Below are 15,213 nucleotides of genomic sequence, written 5' to 3'. Positions count from 1 at the left end.
CCACAGCACAGCCCGGTCTGTCTACGTTTTTTCACTTTAAATTTCTGGAATCCTTACACTTGCTGCATTAGTTGATTTCTACGATGTTGGTGATCTGATAACCTTACCCAATAGGGACACGTAAATCAGGAAGCAACAGAGAAGGGTTTCATTTTCTTAGTAGCAATTTTAGTGCCTTTTAACCAAGCATCTGATTTTTCTTAGCTGTTCTTCTATAAATCATAAACTTCTTTTCAAAATCTCTCTGGCAGGCAGCCAAGTATGGTTGCCAGTCACTCACACACACACACACAGACTCTCAGCATGTTATGTGATGTAATAGGGGGGCAGAAGAAGTGGGGATGATTTTACAGTACAGACAGACCTCAGAGGGGCGTTCCAAAGCCTCTCTGCACACTACATCCTCTGCGGTGCGACTGTGATCGCCAAGGTAGTCACATGACAACGTGGAAACTGTGTAGAATTCTAGATCATTAATAACAGCCTGAAGAAACAAACCAAGGAAAAATGGTAAATACCAAGCTTCTTCTTATAGCTTGCACTGTAATTTATGTTTAAACCCCCCCTCCCCCCCACACCTCAGTTTTCATGGGATTACGCTTTAAAATGGTGACACATGGACAACAGAATCAGTGGCCAAATTGGACAATATCAGACTTTCCTACTGTAATAGGTATAATCAGAGCTTTGTTTACTGGTTAATAGATGTGCCTGACAACAAAATATATAGATGCCTTAATGACAACCATGACAAAAATATAATTAGTAAGAGTTGCATGAGGCCATTTCGAGCGATATTTTATTATTATAAAGTATAGAGTCTTGGCACCTTCAAAATAATACAATCCCTCCTACAGGTGGGTAAATTAAAATCATCAGTAGGTGGAAATCCCTTTGAGAACAAAGTGCAGTAGAAGAGAAACAAGGGAATCTGATGTATAACCCCTTCTTATCAGAGCTCACCAATGTTAAAGTGGTTTAGTACAGACATTTCCAGGTATATTAATGTTTAATATAAAGTATATGAAGATAAATAGGGGTCTGTGGACTGTTCTTTTGCTGTAATCAGCTGAGGAATCTGCTTTGCTCCTGCTTTAGGGATCAGGGCGATGTGGGATATTCTATACATCTTTACACATGGGCAGCTTATAGCATTGTTAATGTAAAACACACAGCAGTAACCCTGTAACTGGATTCCTGTCTGCTTCGTGTTCTCCCGAGGCTGCCTGAAGTCTCTCGTTCCTGGCAGTAGCTGTAGATTGCCTGGCTTTCTATGGCAAGCCTGTAAGTTACCGTGATGTACACAGACTGCTGGAAAAGGGCTTGTTCTGAACCACTAATGCAGATTATGTAACATGCAATAAATTTGTCAGCGTTTTAGATCCAGCTGGCTCTGGAGAAGTGTTACTGTAAAAAGCGAAATCAGGCAAAGCCTGTTTAGAAGGGGCCATCGCTGGAACAGGTTTAAAGGGATTAGATTTTTAAATAATGACTTCTGGTCATATTGAGCTGAGCTCTGGGAGGGGCGTAGAAAACGGCGGACTGACTATCGCCCATTTCATCTCACTAGTGACGAATCGGACTCTTTTTTATATAACCGCTATTTTGTTGGGGAACAATTAACAAATACATTTATCATCATTTAAATATGATTTTAAAGTGCACCCTGCAATTTGACACGAAAACATGCCAAATAAAGTCTTAAAATGATGTCATTGCAGTGAAATAACTATATGGACATAAACTTCTTTGTGAAGCTGCCTCTTTTTATATATCATGAATAAACTTTCAGATTTATGTTGTAGAATCATTGTAAAAGAGCTTATTTATAAAGATGTAGGGCCTGATTCATTAAGGATCTTAACTTAAGAAACTTCTTATTTCAGTCTCCTGGACAAAACCATGTTACAATGCAAGGGGTGCAAATTAGTATTCTGTTTGGCACATAAGTTAAATACTGACTGTTTTTTCATGTAGCACACAAATACTTGATAGCTTATTTGTACACTGAAATGTAAAGTTGATATTTGTGTGCTACATGAAAAAACAGTCAGTATTTAACTTATGTGCAAAACAGAATACTAATTTGCACCCCTTGCATTGTACCATGGCTTTGTCCAGGAGACTGAAATAAGAAGTTTCTCAAGTTAAGATCCTTAATGAATCAAGCCCATAATCTTTGTGTAGTCTATGGCCGATTCCAGGGATTAAGAACTGTCTCTTCATTGCCTGTTCAAATTGTTTTTCACTGACCTTGCCCCCCTAATGAAATTGGACCATGCCCCCAATGATATCATTTCCTGAAGGCAAACCTACAACTACCACAAGAGAGGTATCACACATGAATAAGATTGACAGGATGGCTTTCTCCATAGAAGATTGATAATGTTCTATAAAATGAATATAGAGCTCTAAAAGATCATCTGGTAAAAGTGTGACCTTATAATCCATTTAGGAGTATTGATTATATTTTAGCTTGTTTATAATCCCATCCTTACTAAATCACCAGTTGTAGCTTTTGCTTTAAAATGCTATAAAGAAGAACTCACTTTAATTTATATACAGTCATTTCTTACTATTTATATACAAAGGGAAAATGAGAAGTTAGAGCACTGTCTTTAAGGTGCCAGATCCAATTTAAACCTCTAAAATTACAGATCACTCGCTTCTCTTGCACTTCTCATGAAGCTGGTTTGTAGCCCTAGTCTATCTATTGGTCATGCCATGCTGTGACTTGTAGTCCCCCAACACCTGGAGCGTGGAACACCTGAGCTCCCATACCCAGGGCCAGAGGCGAAATCTCTCTTTACATTGTAGGACACATCTGTCAGTCGGCCGCCCTGCGGTGTTGCCGCCTTACTGCTTACAACTGAGTATCCGGAGAGGTTGGAACAGACGGTGAACTGCAGAATTCTGAGAATTGAATAGGTCAATTTGTATTGTAAATGAGACACAGCCAGGACTCAGTCGCTTCACAATTTGCTGCTTAAAGGGTGTATTGAATATTTAATGCAGCCCGACACCCAGGATCCCCGCTATGTGTTCTCACCTAGCGAGTGAACCACTTTCTGATAGCGATTCACTTAGGAACAGAAAAAAAACCAGGAGCCACAAGGTACAGACACAAGCTTTATTGCTCTGTTCTTATAGACATTCTTACAGCAAGGCTGTGTAGCTCACCTGGCTACACTGACAGACACGTTCTTGGTAATTAATGTAGCCGGGCCACTCATCCAGCCTGGGGCGGTCATTTGGCTCTCTTTCTAACCATAATACCTGCCAACAAGGCTCACACTCGCCGGAGGCGTGAATCCACATACATTTTCATCCCGTCCAATGAAATTTCGCCACACGTTCGCTCGATCCAAAACACAGCGCAAGCCTCCTACCAGCCTACTTTCTCTCACACCTACGTCATCATGGTTTCCCACCACTAGAAAGGCGCTCTCTACTCCGGGTGGCGGTTTAATATCCTCACTCGTGTCTCCACACACACAGGCGTATTTTATAGTGCTATATGACCACTTTTCATCAGGGTGGGCACAGTAAGTGGCACTTTTAGGTTTTTTAACAAAAAAAAAACAAAAAACGTTCTTAGAGGCGGTAAGGTAAGTGATGCATCAGCAGACCTCCAAAAAGGTTGTTGCGTTTTATTGAAGCTTTTCAGACAGAAGAAGTGGTTACCTACATTTTTGTAGCTGTTAGACTAGAAAAGCTCTTAGAAGTAAAAACATCAAACACACCTACATTACAAAAATATGCGTACAAAAATAGTTTTTGCAGCGACTGAAGTGTGTGCCACAAATCATCCATCTCTTACTCAAAAACGTTCCACCAATGCAAAGAATTATTTTCACGCGATTGTTCCAATTTACTTGTAGATAATGGTTTAGCCTTAGAAAGATGTGCAAATTTCCCGATTCCAAGACTGGCTTATAACTGCTCATTCAGCAAATCCTAACACGACACTACTTACTAGATATATCTACTGAGAAGACGGACATCCTCTAAAGTGTACCCTTCGTTTACACACAACGGGGGCAGACATTTTGTGGAATGAAGCAATATTTAGAAGAATGCAGCCTATCCATTCCCTAGGAACCAACTGTTATACATGACATATCTCCCAACATTCAGACATGCAAATTCAGGGCAAAATAAGCCACAGTCCCGATCAGTCCTTCCCTTGCCCAAATCATCAACATTATCATCAACATTTATTTATATAGCGCCAGCAAATTCCGTAGCGCTTTACAATTGGGAACAAACATTTATAAGACAATACTGGGTAATACATACAGACAGAGAGGTAAGAGGGCCCTGCTCGTAAGCTTACAATCTATCCCAAAACTCTGTATCCAAAATCCACCCCCTTTTGCTCAGACTCCGCCCCTTTTTGTGTTCCGACATTATTAGGACAATTATGAGCTATGCAGTATAATGCAACAGAAATATCTTCTTGGGAGCAGCAACAATTAATCTGACTTGGAAACTGGGCAAAATGATTTAAATGTGCACTGAAGTGCAAATATGATACTTTTAATACACTAACACGTTAATATTGAGGTTTTAAATGTCCAATCATCTTGGTCATGTTGGAGACGTTTTCAATGTGGATAAAGTATTAGAATAAATGAAATGTTTTATTTGCTGTAAAAAAACCTGCTATATTCTCAGATGCCGTGGCAAACTAGAGGATACGTTCTGGAATAAACTGCGACCGGCACTTATTTTCACACCAGACGGTCCTCGTTTGCCCAGTGGGAGCAGCACCAAACAGATGTCCTGAATTACATCAGGACTAAGTTCTGCAAATACCTAGTTGCCTAAACTTTCTCCACCCCAGACATTTTCCACTGTAATGTCATTAGAAAACCCCTACGTATAGAAGATTCTGCTGCGTCATACAATCATCTATCCTGAAAGCTTCTTATCTTCCATCAAACCATTGACAACCAGTTGTCAACAAACACCCAATCTTAGCTTATTGTTTTTGTTAATAATAGTATAACAAAGTTTTATAGAGGGTTTAAAGCTTTTGATCTCCTTTCCTCTCCACAGTATGCCCTCCTCTGCTAACTAACTGCTTCACACCAGCACTAATCACTTGTGTATATAGGTGACATGGAAGAGAAGTATCCACGATTAACATACTGGTCAGGCTGTTTAGCATGCTAGCCGGGTTGATTACAATGCTAAAAAGCCCGGTTAGTATGCTAATAGCCAGAATCAGTGAGCTTCTCTACTGGAAACAGGGTTTGTTTTTTTAAATTAAAGCTATTGGAAACCTGTTCTTGACAAAAATTAGGAGCTGTCAGAGGTGACATCTTTCTTATGAACTGAAATGATACACAAAGGTGACCTGGACATACATGAAATATATCTAAAATTGCTGAATAAGCAGGAATAACCCATGAACACAGTCTGACATATACCGGAACATGCGGACAATATAGGGCCAGATTTACAGTTAAAATCCAGCTAAAGGGGGCAATTTTGACAACCCATATTGCGATGCAAGAGATGCAATTGCAAATTTTAGTTTGCATTACATTGAAATACTGGCTGCCTTGGCATGTAGCACACAAATACCGGACAGCTTTATTTTTACACTGTGATTTAGCGTTGAGCTAGAGCGCTCAACACTAAATTTGTCTGCACATATTAAATTTACCCCCGCCACACAAAGCAACATTGTGTTGCCAAAATTGCACTTTATAGTCTTCCTGTGGACAGTGGCGCAAGACACGGTTGCTCTGGGTAAGCCGAACATCTGCATTATCACACATGACAGAGAAGACACTTCGTATCTCAAGCAACCAAGTGGAGGAATGGGGCATCGCTGGGTGTCCAGCAAAATTTGGGTAGGGATCCATCAATGTCATTCTTCCCACCTGAGCAGAACGAGGGGCCTCTTCTCAGCATGCATGGTCCGCCACTTCAACTGCTGAAAAGAGGTCTCCACGCTGAGCGGAGGCCTCCGGGAGAGAGGGGGAGCAGGGGTCTTGGAGGTGAGAGCATTGCAGAGCCCCCCCCCCCCCTCCTCACCTCCAGGCCCTGTACTCCCTATTGTACCAACATCATTCGCACTGTGTTCATTACAACAAAGTATAATCCTTTTTGGCTACAATGTGAGTCCTGTCACATAGCACATTCATAAAGCCGTCCTTTGGAACAAAAGATATCTTTTTTTAAAAAAATTAAAGCTAGACAATTCTGGGCTAATACAAATATAGGCATCGATATTGCTGAGACGATGGACGGGAACCTCGCTTTCCATCACTTCATGGTCCTGATTCAAGTTCCTACTGCACAATATTCATGATTTCCTTCTGTTCTATCTAGATAACGGAGAAGACAGACACGGACATCTTCCTGTTCCAGTTTCTTTTTTTTTTGCCCAAACTTCAAAATCCCAAACTATCAACAACTAGGTCTAACACGAGTCCTTGATCTACTCTACTCAAGGTATAAAGCTTCTGCCGAAATTCTACCAAATGCCACCGATTGCTTTACAAATTCGCCGTGTTCTGTGTCCTCGTCCTCAGAGTCACCTGACTGCATTACATCCCACTTGACCCAATATCCGCGCTGGTGTCAGATTCATAGCATAGAAAAGGATCTTTTGAAAATAAGCGTTATTGCTTTTAATGACAGTTGTGTTGCTGAAGGCTGGTCTATCGGTCAGGGTCCTGAGATTATTTCCAGAGAGTGTTCTTTATACTTTAGTAGGCACGTGACGGTTCTTCAACAGGAACTATTGGGCTGATAGGCTTGACAGTGCTAAGGGAACGAAAGGCAAACATTCCTGGGTCGTAGACGTAATGTGGAGGCTGACGCACACCATTGATAGCCTAGGAAAAAGAATAAAAAAAGTGGTTTAATGGGAGAGTGTTCTGAAACTGTATTTATTTAGACACAACCGAGAGCAACACAGACACACACAGTTTTCTTGCCAAGCATTGTCCATGATATTTTGGCCACAAGGGGCACTGAACTCTCGGTATCGGTACTTTTAGAATACCTCAATGGACTAACCATTACGGCTGATCTTACTTTATTTAATAAATGCAAATATACAGAGAAGTAAACGTATAACCTAATCCATTATAGTTCAATGAACCTTTCAAGAAAAATAAATTAAACATTCACCTACTTAGTGAGAAACATGTGACTTACATTTTGAAAAACTCATCCAATGTTAGCCAAGTGGTTCAACCTTTCACTATTAAATATTTTTCAATCTGTTCTGAGAATTGGAAATAACAGAGAAGCAGATTTGGAAATTTACACGTTTGTGTCCTTTTGCAAAAGGAAGATCTGATTTACTATCAAATAAGGAAAATATTTTTTGGAACCGAGGTGTCCAGCTGTTTTGTTTTAATTTTTCAGTTATAGACAGATAAAAAGAGACAAAAACGTCTCAAAGTTTCTAGATTCCGGGCTCAAGGTACTCTGACCTGATCTAAATGAATCCAGACAATACGAATGAAATCCAGTGAGCAGGACAACAGCCATCGTAGCCTGAATGCCAGGCTGAATGTCGTGAATTATGAAACTCTGTTCAAATCTATCTGATAATTGGGTTAGTTTCAGGCATCAGCTATATTCATATGATATAAAAGTCTAAAGATGTGTTGTACTAAAGTCCTATTTTGCAAAGTCACAACCCTTTTTGGGGTTCTCAGAGCAGTTTCAATGTTGGGTAATTTATTGAGATCATTCACTCATTAAAAACCGCAAATCTGAAACTCGGAATAGAAATTGCAAGATGTGTCCATCCAATGAAATGTATTATTAGTCACCAATTATATCGCAATAATAATCATATTATGCAGCACTCTGTACAGAGAATATTTATCATTCACATCAATCCCTGCCTCATTGGAGCTTACAATCTAATTTAAACTCAGACACACATACTAATGTCCATTTTAATAGAAGCCAATTAAACTACCAGTATGCATTTGGTCTGTGGGAGGAAACCTGAGCACCTGGAAGAACCCATGCAGGCACGAAGGGAACATACAAACTCCACGCAGGAACTGAATACATGACCCCAGGTCTGAACGGTAGCAATACTAACCAATGTGCTGCCCATATGAAGAAGAAATAGAAAGTACAGAACACAGCAGTGTATTAAGATCCGTGTTCTACATTCACATCCAAAGTCGGATGTGGTTTATCAACATTGGATAGAGGTGGTTTCTGATAGATGAGATTGCTCAGACTATTATTGATTAAGCAATCTGTCTATAGAATGTGTCAAAATCAACCGCTGTGTGACATCACTTAATTATTCATTGAAGTATGCGCTGTGCGGAAGGTTTACAAAGAGGTTTGTCCAACAGCTGGAGAGCCAGAGGTTGTGTGTGTTGTATGGACAAACAGTGCCCATACTCTCTCCGAATGTCGGGAGACTTGGATCTTATCCCCAAGGGCCTCCCCCCACTTAGCAAGAAAGAGAGGGTGTTCTACTCTTTGGGGAGTACTGAAGGAAATTCGCAGCCACGGACATTCAGAGAGAGCACGGCCACAGGTTAACCATCATCATGACCATGCCCGCGGATCATGTCACTGTGCAGCTGGGGGTGGTCATCGCACCATTACGCTCCCCTACACTTAAGGTCCTAAAGGTAGGCCAGTGGCTCTCTAGTTATTCTGGAACTACAAATCTCAATATAATGGGACTTCTAGTTCCAAAACAATAAAGTAATAAAGTGCCAAAACAATCACGTAGCAGCGGCTTGGCCTGACTCTTCCAGAGACCCTTCCAGGGGCTTGGCCTGACTCTCCCAGGGACTCTTACCACAGCGGCTTGGCCTGACTCTTCCAGAGACCCTTCCAGGGGCTTGGCCTGACTCTTCCAGGGAATCTTACCACAGCGGCTTGGCCTGACTCTTCCAGGGACCCTTCCAGGGGCTTGGCCTGACTCTTCCAGGGAATCTTACCACAGCGGCTTGGCCTGAGTCTTCCAGGGACTCTTACCACAGCGGCTTGGCCTGAGTCTTCCAGGGACCCTTCCCACAGCGGCTTGGCCTGACTCTTCCAGAGACTCTTACCACAGCGACTTGGCCTGACTCTTCCAGAGACCCTTACCATAGCGGCTTGGCCTGACTCTTCCAGGGAATCTTACCACAGCGGCTTGGCCTGAGTCTTCCAGGAACTCTTACCACAGCGGCTTGGCCTGAGTCTTCCAGGGACCCTTCCCACAGCGGCTTGGCCTGACTCTTCCAGGGACCCTTCCCACAGCGGCTTGGCCTGACTCTTCCAGAGACCCTTACCATAGCGGCTTGGCCTGACTCTTCCAGAGACCCTTACCACAGCGGCTTGGCATGGAGAATTCTTCCGCGGCTTAAGCCGCTTGGATGGAATTGCTATAAATGTTATTAAATAATTTAAAAGGTTCAAGGGATGTGCTTACCTTTATAATCCTTAGACCTGGGCTGGTTTCCTCTAAAGCAGGGGGAGTTGAGAATGGGGGCCACTCCCTAGAGGAGAAACCAGCACCAGAAATCCTAATTTGAATGAATAAATACGACAAAGTTGCAATGAGTGACTGATGTAAAAATTATAGAGATATGGCTTTGGGGAGGAATTTCTACATTCATATTAAATGTCCTAGAAGTAAGTCCTTTGTATTATACCCCAGGGAGTCATCTGGAGCCTAAATTGAAGGACAATAGCTAGTATTGAGGTGAATGCAACGTTTACAAAATAGTACAACCCTTGCACGCTCTATGTGACCTTAAAAATCAATAAATTAAGAAATGTGGATCTGCAAAGGAGCTATAGTGACAGAGCAATGATCTGAGATGACGGGAAAGGTTAGTACCATAACCAGAAAACTCTCCGTGTGATGTTGTGGATGGTACAGGTACATAAATCATTATATATATATATATATATATATATATATATATATATATATATATAAAAACACAACAACTTGCACCTTTGAGTACATCATTTTGTAATTGCCCAAATACCGCCAATTCACAGGAAAGCTGAACATAGAGATTCTTACACATTGCCTTGAAAAATAATCATTTGTCTTATTGACCATGAGTACTTCTCCTAAACGTGTTCAATCATCTACACTCGACGAGGGCAATAATTTTTGGCCTGGACCAATATTCCTAAAGTTAGAGTCAGCTGAGCGCTTTTTGTTAGCAAGATCAGCATCAACGTTCATAGCGCTCGATTGCTCTCGCGCTGAAACATTCAAGTGAACGGGGAAATGCTCCTCATCAGTCACACCGTAATTTTAAAGCTCTGAAGGCGCTGCATGCAAAATGCGTTAGTTTTCAAATCACCATCTGATGCCATCCTAACAATGCATCCAATCACTTCACTAGGCAGTAGTTACACCAGATGTAAATTTCTTTAATTTGTTATAAAAGAATATATATATATATATATATATATATATATATATATATATACTGAAAGTAGAAACACAATGTGACATAGGATAACAGAGCAGACTCTTACAACTCTATACATGCAGCACTTAATAAGTGGGTACATTGGTAATATATCCAGTGTTACAAATTACTGTATAAAATAATACAATAAAACTTTTGCAGAACTGAAACATGGTCGGTGTATGAGAACCTCATGCGTTGTCGCGGTGCCAGCCTGTGTTTACACTGGAGAATGTCACACTACAATGCCTGGCACCTAGTCACCAAGGCCATAAAAAGTTACAGCCCTGCTCTGTAGCAAGAGATAAACACATTTGTATCGGCTGAAGACTCTTCTATAAAAGTTATTTTCAGGAAAATACGCCTCTCCGCTTTTCTAAAGAGAGGGTAAAGAGATTGTTAATTACACCTCACACACAGCCAAGACACTACAAGGACTCAGGATTCTACTAATTCTGTGCTTCCAACATTGTATTTCCTGTGCGTTTATGTTCATTGTCTGTAGCACTGGCCATGACCCTATCAGTCCACCTTTGCCAACTTTGTTCTTACTACCAGGAATTTGGGACATACGTCCACACTCACCTTGGTGCAGAGAGATGTCACACTGTGAGCTGGTGACCTGCCCCTGGTGTGTGCAACAATTCAAAGCTTTTAGGGATGGGAGGAGTGTTGGAGTAACATGACCAATGGAATGACTATGCCCACTTGTGTGTGCCATCGCTCCAGTTGTCCCAATTTCTTCCTCCGGTACAATGTTGGGAGTTATTGTGATGGTGACCTGTAGATCTCCATCTGTTGTGGAACGTGGATGACTTGTAGTTCTCTAATGCACAGGCTGCTAGGGCATGCTGGAATTTATAGTTCTACAACAGCTAGTGGTCGACCACCTTTGGCCTAAGGTCCGGGTTCGGCTCAAGTGGTATTACACAGCTTTCCTCCCTCTCCAAACTACAAAGAGAAGTCCTACATCCGTCCGCTCTAAAATATTCTGCGTTAAACTATACATTCCTTTTGTGTACATTACCTGCATTTACTGTGTATAAGAAATGATAACTGCAGTTAACGCAAACATAATGGCAGTAATAACCGCTTATGGCAAAGTACATTAGAAGATGATGGGAATGGTTATTTAGATGCAACCTCAGGGAGTAATTAATTACAGATTGTCCTTAAGAAACAAAGTATTAATTAGTAAACGTTAAGAAAATAATATGTCTTTAACATTAGAAATACATTAAAACACCTGTTGCATGTTGGTCTATACATCTTTATGAATCATTCTAGAGATAAAACATAGTAATGAAATGGTCTCTTCCCAAGCGAGGAAGCTGTACAGGCACCTGGAGATGTTGCTGCACCACTGGGTGAGTGGAGGCATTAATGTAACTTATGTGGGCACAGAACTTAGGGTGCATTAGAAGTTTTTAAAAGTTTTCAAGAACAGTTTATAAAATAATGCGGCCGATAGTAAAGTTACCATAAAGGACAAGCAGTGCTGCCCGAAAATCTTATCATTGCCAATCTCTAAGTCATAACTAAGCAGCCTCAATTACCTCCCCATTACACAGCCCCAACACCCACCATGACATATAGCCATACTGTCCAACTGTTTACACCTCCGTGGGGTGAAGTGTGATGATGGAAGGGGGCGGGGAATCACTTCATTTTGGCCTTGCTCCCATCTTGCAATTATGCAAAAAGCGTCATTTAGCAGCGGGGGGTGGGGTCAAAATGTCACGATTCACCGTGAAACGCGTCATGGAAGTGGGCAGGATGCAGGAGAATGGCCTGCTCTCCTGGGAGTCTGGGAGACCTACCCAGAATTCGGGAGTCTCACGAACAATCCGGGAATGTGGGCAGTATGCACATAGCCCACAGGGTGACAACGCCAGCTGATCCACATGTCAACAGTCCAATGGCGCTACAACACTCCCTTTCCATGTAATAGAACAAAGACTGTGAACAGGGGGCCCTAGGGCCCCATGCGGCCCTCCAAGCCTTCCCCTGGGGCCCCCAGCTCCTTCCTGCTTTATTGTCAGATGTGTTTGTTATACCCTGTAACACTTGTGTATAATGCTGCTGATGTGTTATAACAGCTAGGTGCCTCTTTCTGTGATTATATATATTGTTTTATCTTATTACTGGGATTAAGGGTAATGTACGGTCCTTTTGCAGGTTAGAGGACCACACCATGTGGCCCCTGAAGTATATCAGGTGTATTAAACACTAAAGAACACACTTAGGGTGGGGAACAGGGTCGGACTGCCCGCCGGGGAGCTGGTGTATCCCCCGGTAGGCCCCGACCCTGATGGCTCCCCTCTTCGTTGATGGGGGGAGTGGGTACTTTAAAAATAAGAAATAAAATTAAAAAAAATACTCACGTGATCCTCTCTGCCCCATTCGCACTGAATGTTGGGCATGACATCATCACGCATGACGTTCAGTGAGGAGCGGCGCAGAGTGGAGTCGGCAAGACAGAAGACAAGAAGAGAAGAAAAGAGAAGAAAGAAGCCGATAGAAAAGGTAAATGAAGGAATGGAATTGCGCTTAGTGTGACCCAGCTAGCCGCTTCACGCATGCGTAATGGTACTGAGAACCCAAACTTTAGCTTTCAATTGCTCTAACTAATTCTAAAAAATAAATAAATAAAAATATCATGAAAGAAAAAAAATGTACGAATATTTTAAAATAATTCACAATTGAAAGAATGCTTTGAAAGCTTTGTTTCAATGATTTTCCCCTGCTATAACAGAAGAAGGGTAACAGTGGTACTTGCTTCGCCCGTGTCACCAGCGAGACCCAGCAAATATTACTGCGACGATAGCGCTACTATCGCTTGATGAATAGGGGGCACCAATGTTGGCCTTTCTGCCCTACAATAAATAGAACCCTGTATTTTAAGCACAAGCCACACGTTTGCTGTTGTCATACATTAGGTACACAACAAGATCAGTTAAATGGTCCACGAGGCTCCTGCTTACTCTGAATTATCTCTTTAATTTAAATCTTCAAAGCCCGGAGAGAGCAGGAGGCAGAAGTACATGTCATAGACCTTTCCCTGCGTCTGTGTGTCGTCCAAGCCATTGATCTGCTCTTCAATGTGTCATTCGCGGGCCCCAGATGTAACCAGGCTGCAAGAAGAGACTTTCTCTTAACAAACCGACTACAATTTATCCCTGTGTTGTTTTTGAAGTCCCTTTCATGGATGTACTTGGCAGAGCAACAATAGATCCTCCATTCTGTAGGAGATTCTGGGCGCCAGAACGTTTGTGTTTGAAGTGAAAGGACAAACCTGTAATTTAAGGCTGAAAGGCGCTCTGGGTAATGGCCTCAAACCGTGCAGAAGGCTACACTCTTTATCGTGGTTTTAATTGCACTTATAAAACTTTGCTTTGCAATAAAATAGATATCGGTCAACATTCTTCCCTCTGGATCCATATAAACCTTAAACATCCCCCAAATTCATACCCTAAAATGAATGATAAAATTATAGGGGGCAGGGTCCCCAGCAGCAGAGAGTATATCAGGAGATGAGTGATGTGTTAGTGAGGACAGGGCTGCATGTGAAAGGGGCAGTGACATGATGTGAGAAGGGGAATGGAGGCAGCAGGAAGCCACAGACTGAGAGTTGTATAGTGGAAGGAGCAGGGTCCCCAGCAGCACAGAGTATATCAGGAGATGAGTGATGTGTTAGTGAGGAGAGGGCTGTATGTGACAGTGGCAGTGACATGATGTGAGGAGGTGAATGGAGGCAGCAGAAAGCCACAGACTGAGAGTTATAAAGTGGAAGGAGCAGGGTCCCCCAGCAGCACAGAGTATATCAGGAGATGAGTGATGTGTTAGTGAGGAGAGGGCTGTATGTGACAGGGGCAGTGACATGATGTGAGGAGGTGAATGGAGGCAGCAGGAAGCCACAGACTGAGAGTTATATAGTGGAAGGAGCAGGGTCCCCCAGCAGCACAGAGTATATCAGAAGATGAGTGATGTGTTAGTGAGGAGAGGGCTGTATGTGACAGGGGCAGTGCTGACCCTGTGGGGGGTGAGATCGGTCCACTCATGTGATGTACATACCTCCCAACTATCCCAGTGTGAGGGGACAGCGGTCCTGACTGCCAGGAAGTTACCGCTCAACATGGATCCTTCCAATCACTTCTGAAGCGCTAGACACGTCCATGGTGACCCGCAGTTACTGAGTGTTCTGTAATCTAATAACTGGTCCCTCCCTGGCGCTCCTGGCCAATTGTACCTTGCACCAAAGACAAGCATTACTAATAAAAAGGGAGGTTAAATGCAAAGGCTGAAGTGAAACAGTCAGACACAATAATATCAGGACATCCCGGAGAAAGCTGGGACTAGTGGGGTACTTGGGACATGAATCCGGATACAGTGATGGACTCTACATGCTGCATTTACTCCCACTCACTATAAGTGACCACAAAGGAGTCAACAAAGAGTCCTCTACTGACCGGACCCCCCATCCAGACCATAGGTGAGAGGTCTCGTCACGCATGTCATTGACATGATGTCAAACAGGATCACTTAGGTCGGGTCACTGGTGTTTTCATGACACAGATGGGTAACAGTTCCTATTATCGTAACCCCCATTACTGAAGTTCAAAGGCTGCCCAATTGTGACAACAATAAAAATGATATTATATGATGACACATACAACCAGCTTTCTTACAGACATAACATTTCTCCACCATATATGTTATAATCAGCATCTAGAGGTGACTCCGAGCTCTGCACCCGCTGGGGTCAGTGACATCTCGCAGCCTGTAG

At 42.4% G+C, this 15,213-nt stretch overlaps 1 protein-coding gene across 1 annotated transcript in view; it reads right to left on the bottom strand.

The window, feature by feature from the left end:
* Window positions 1-3,116: 3,116 nt before the first annotated feature.
* LOC142144994 (uncharacterized) overlaps window positions 3,117-15,213 on the bottom strand; it is an 85,872-nt gene continuing 73,775 nt past the window's right edge. The window contains exon 5 of the mRNA XM_075204407.1: window positions 3,117-6,854. Coding sequence (XP_075060508.1) covers window positions 6,726-6,854 — 129 coding nt within the window. The 3' untranslated portion in view covers window positions 3,117-6,725. The remainder of the gene's footprint in view (window positions 6,855-15,213) is intronic.

Source organism: Mixophyes fleayi, chromosome 3, assembly GCF_038048845.1.
Source record: "Mixophyes fleayi isolate aMixFle1 chromosome 3, aMixFle1.hap1, whole genome shotgun sequence".
In the NCBI taxonomy this organism is placed as follows: Eukaryota; Metazoa; Chordata; class Amphibia; order Anura; family Limnodynastidae; genus Mixophyes; species Mixophyes fleayi.
This window is presented reverse-complemented; position numbering and strand designations above follow the sequence as displayed.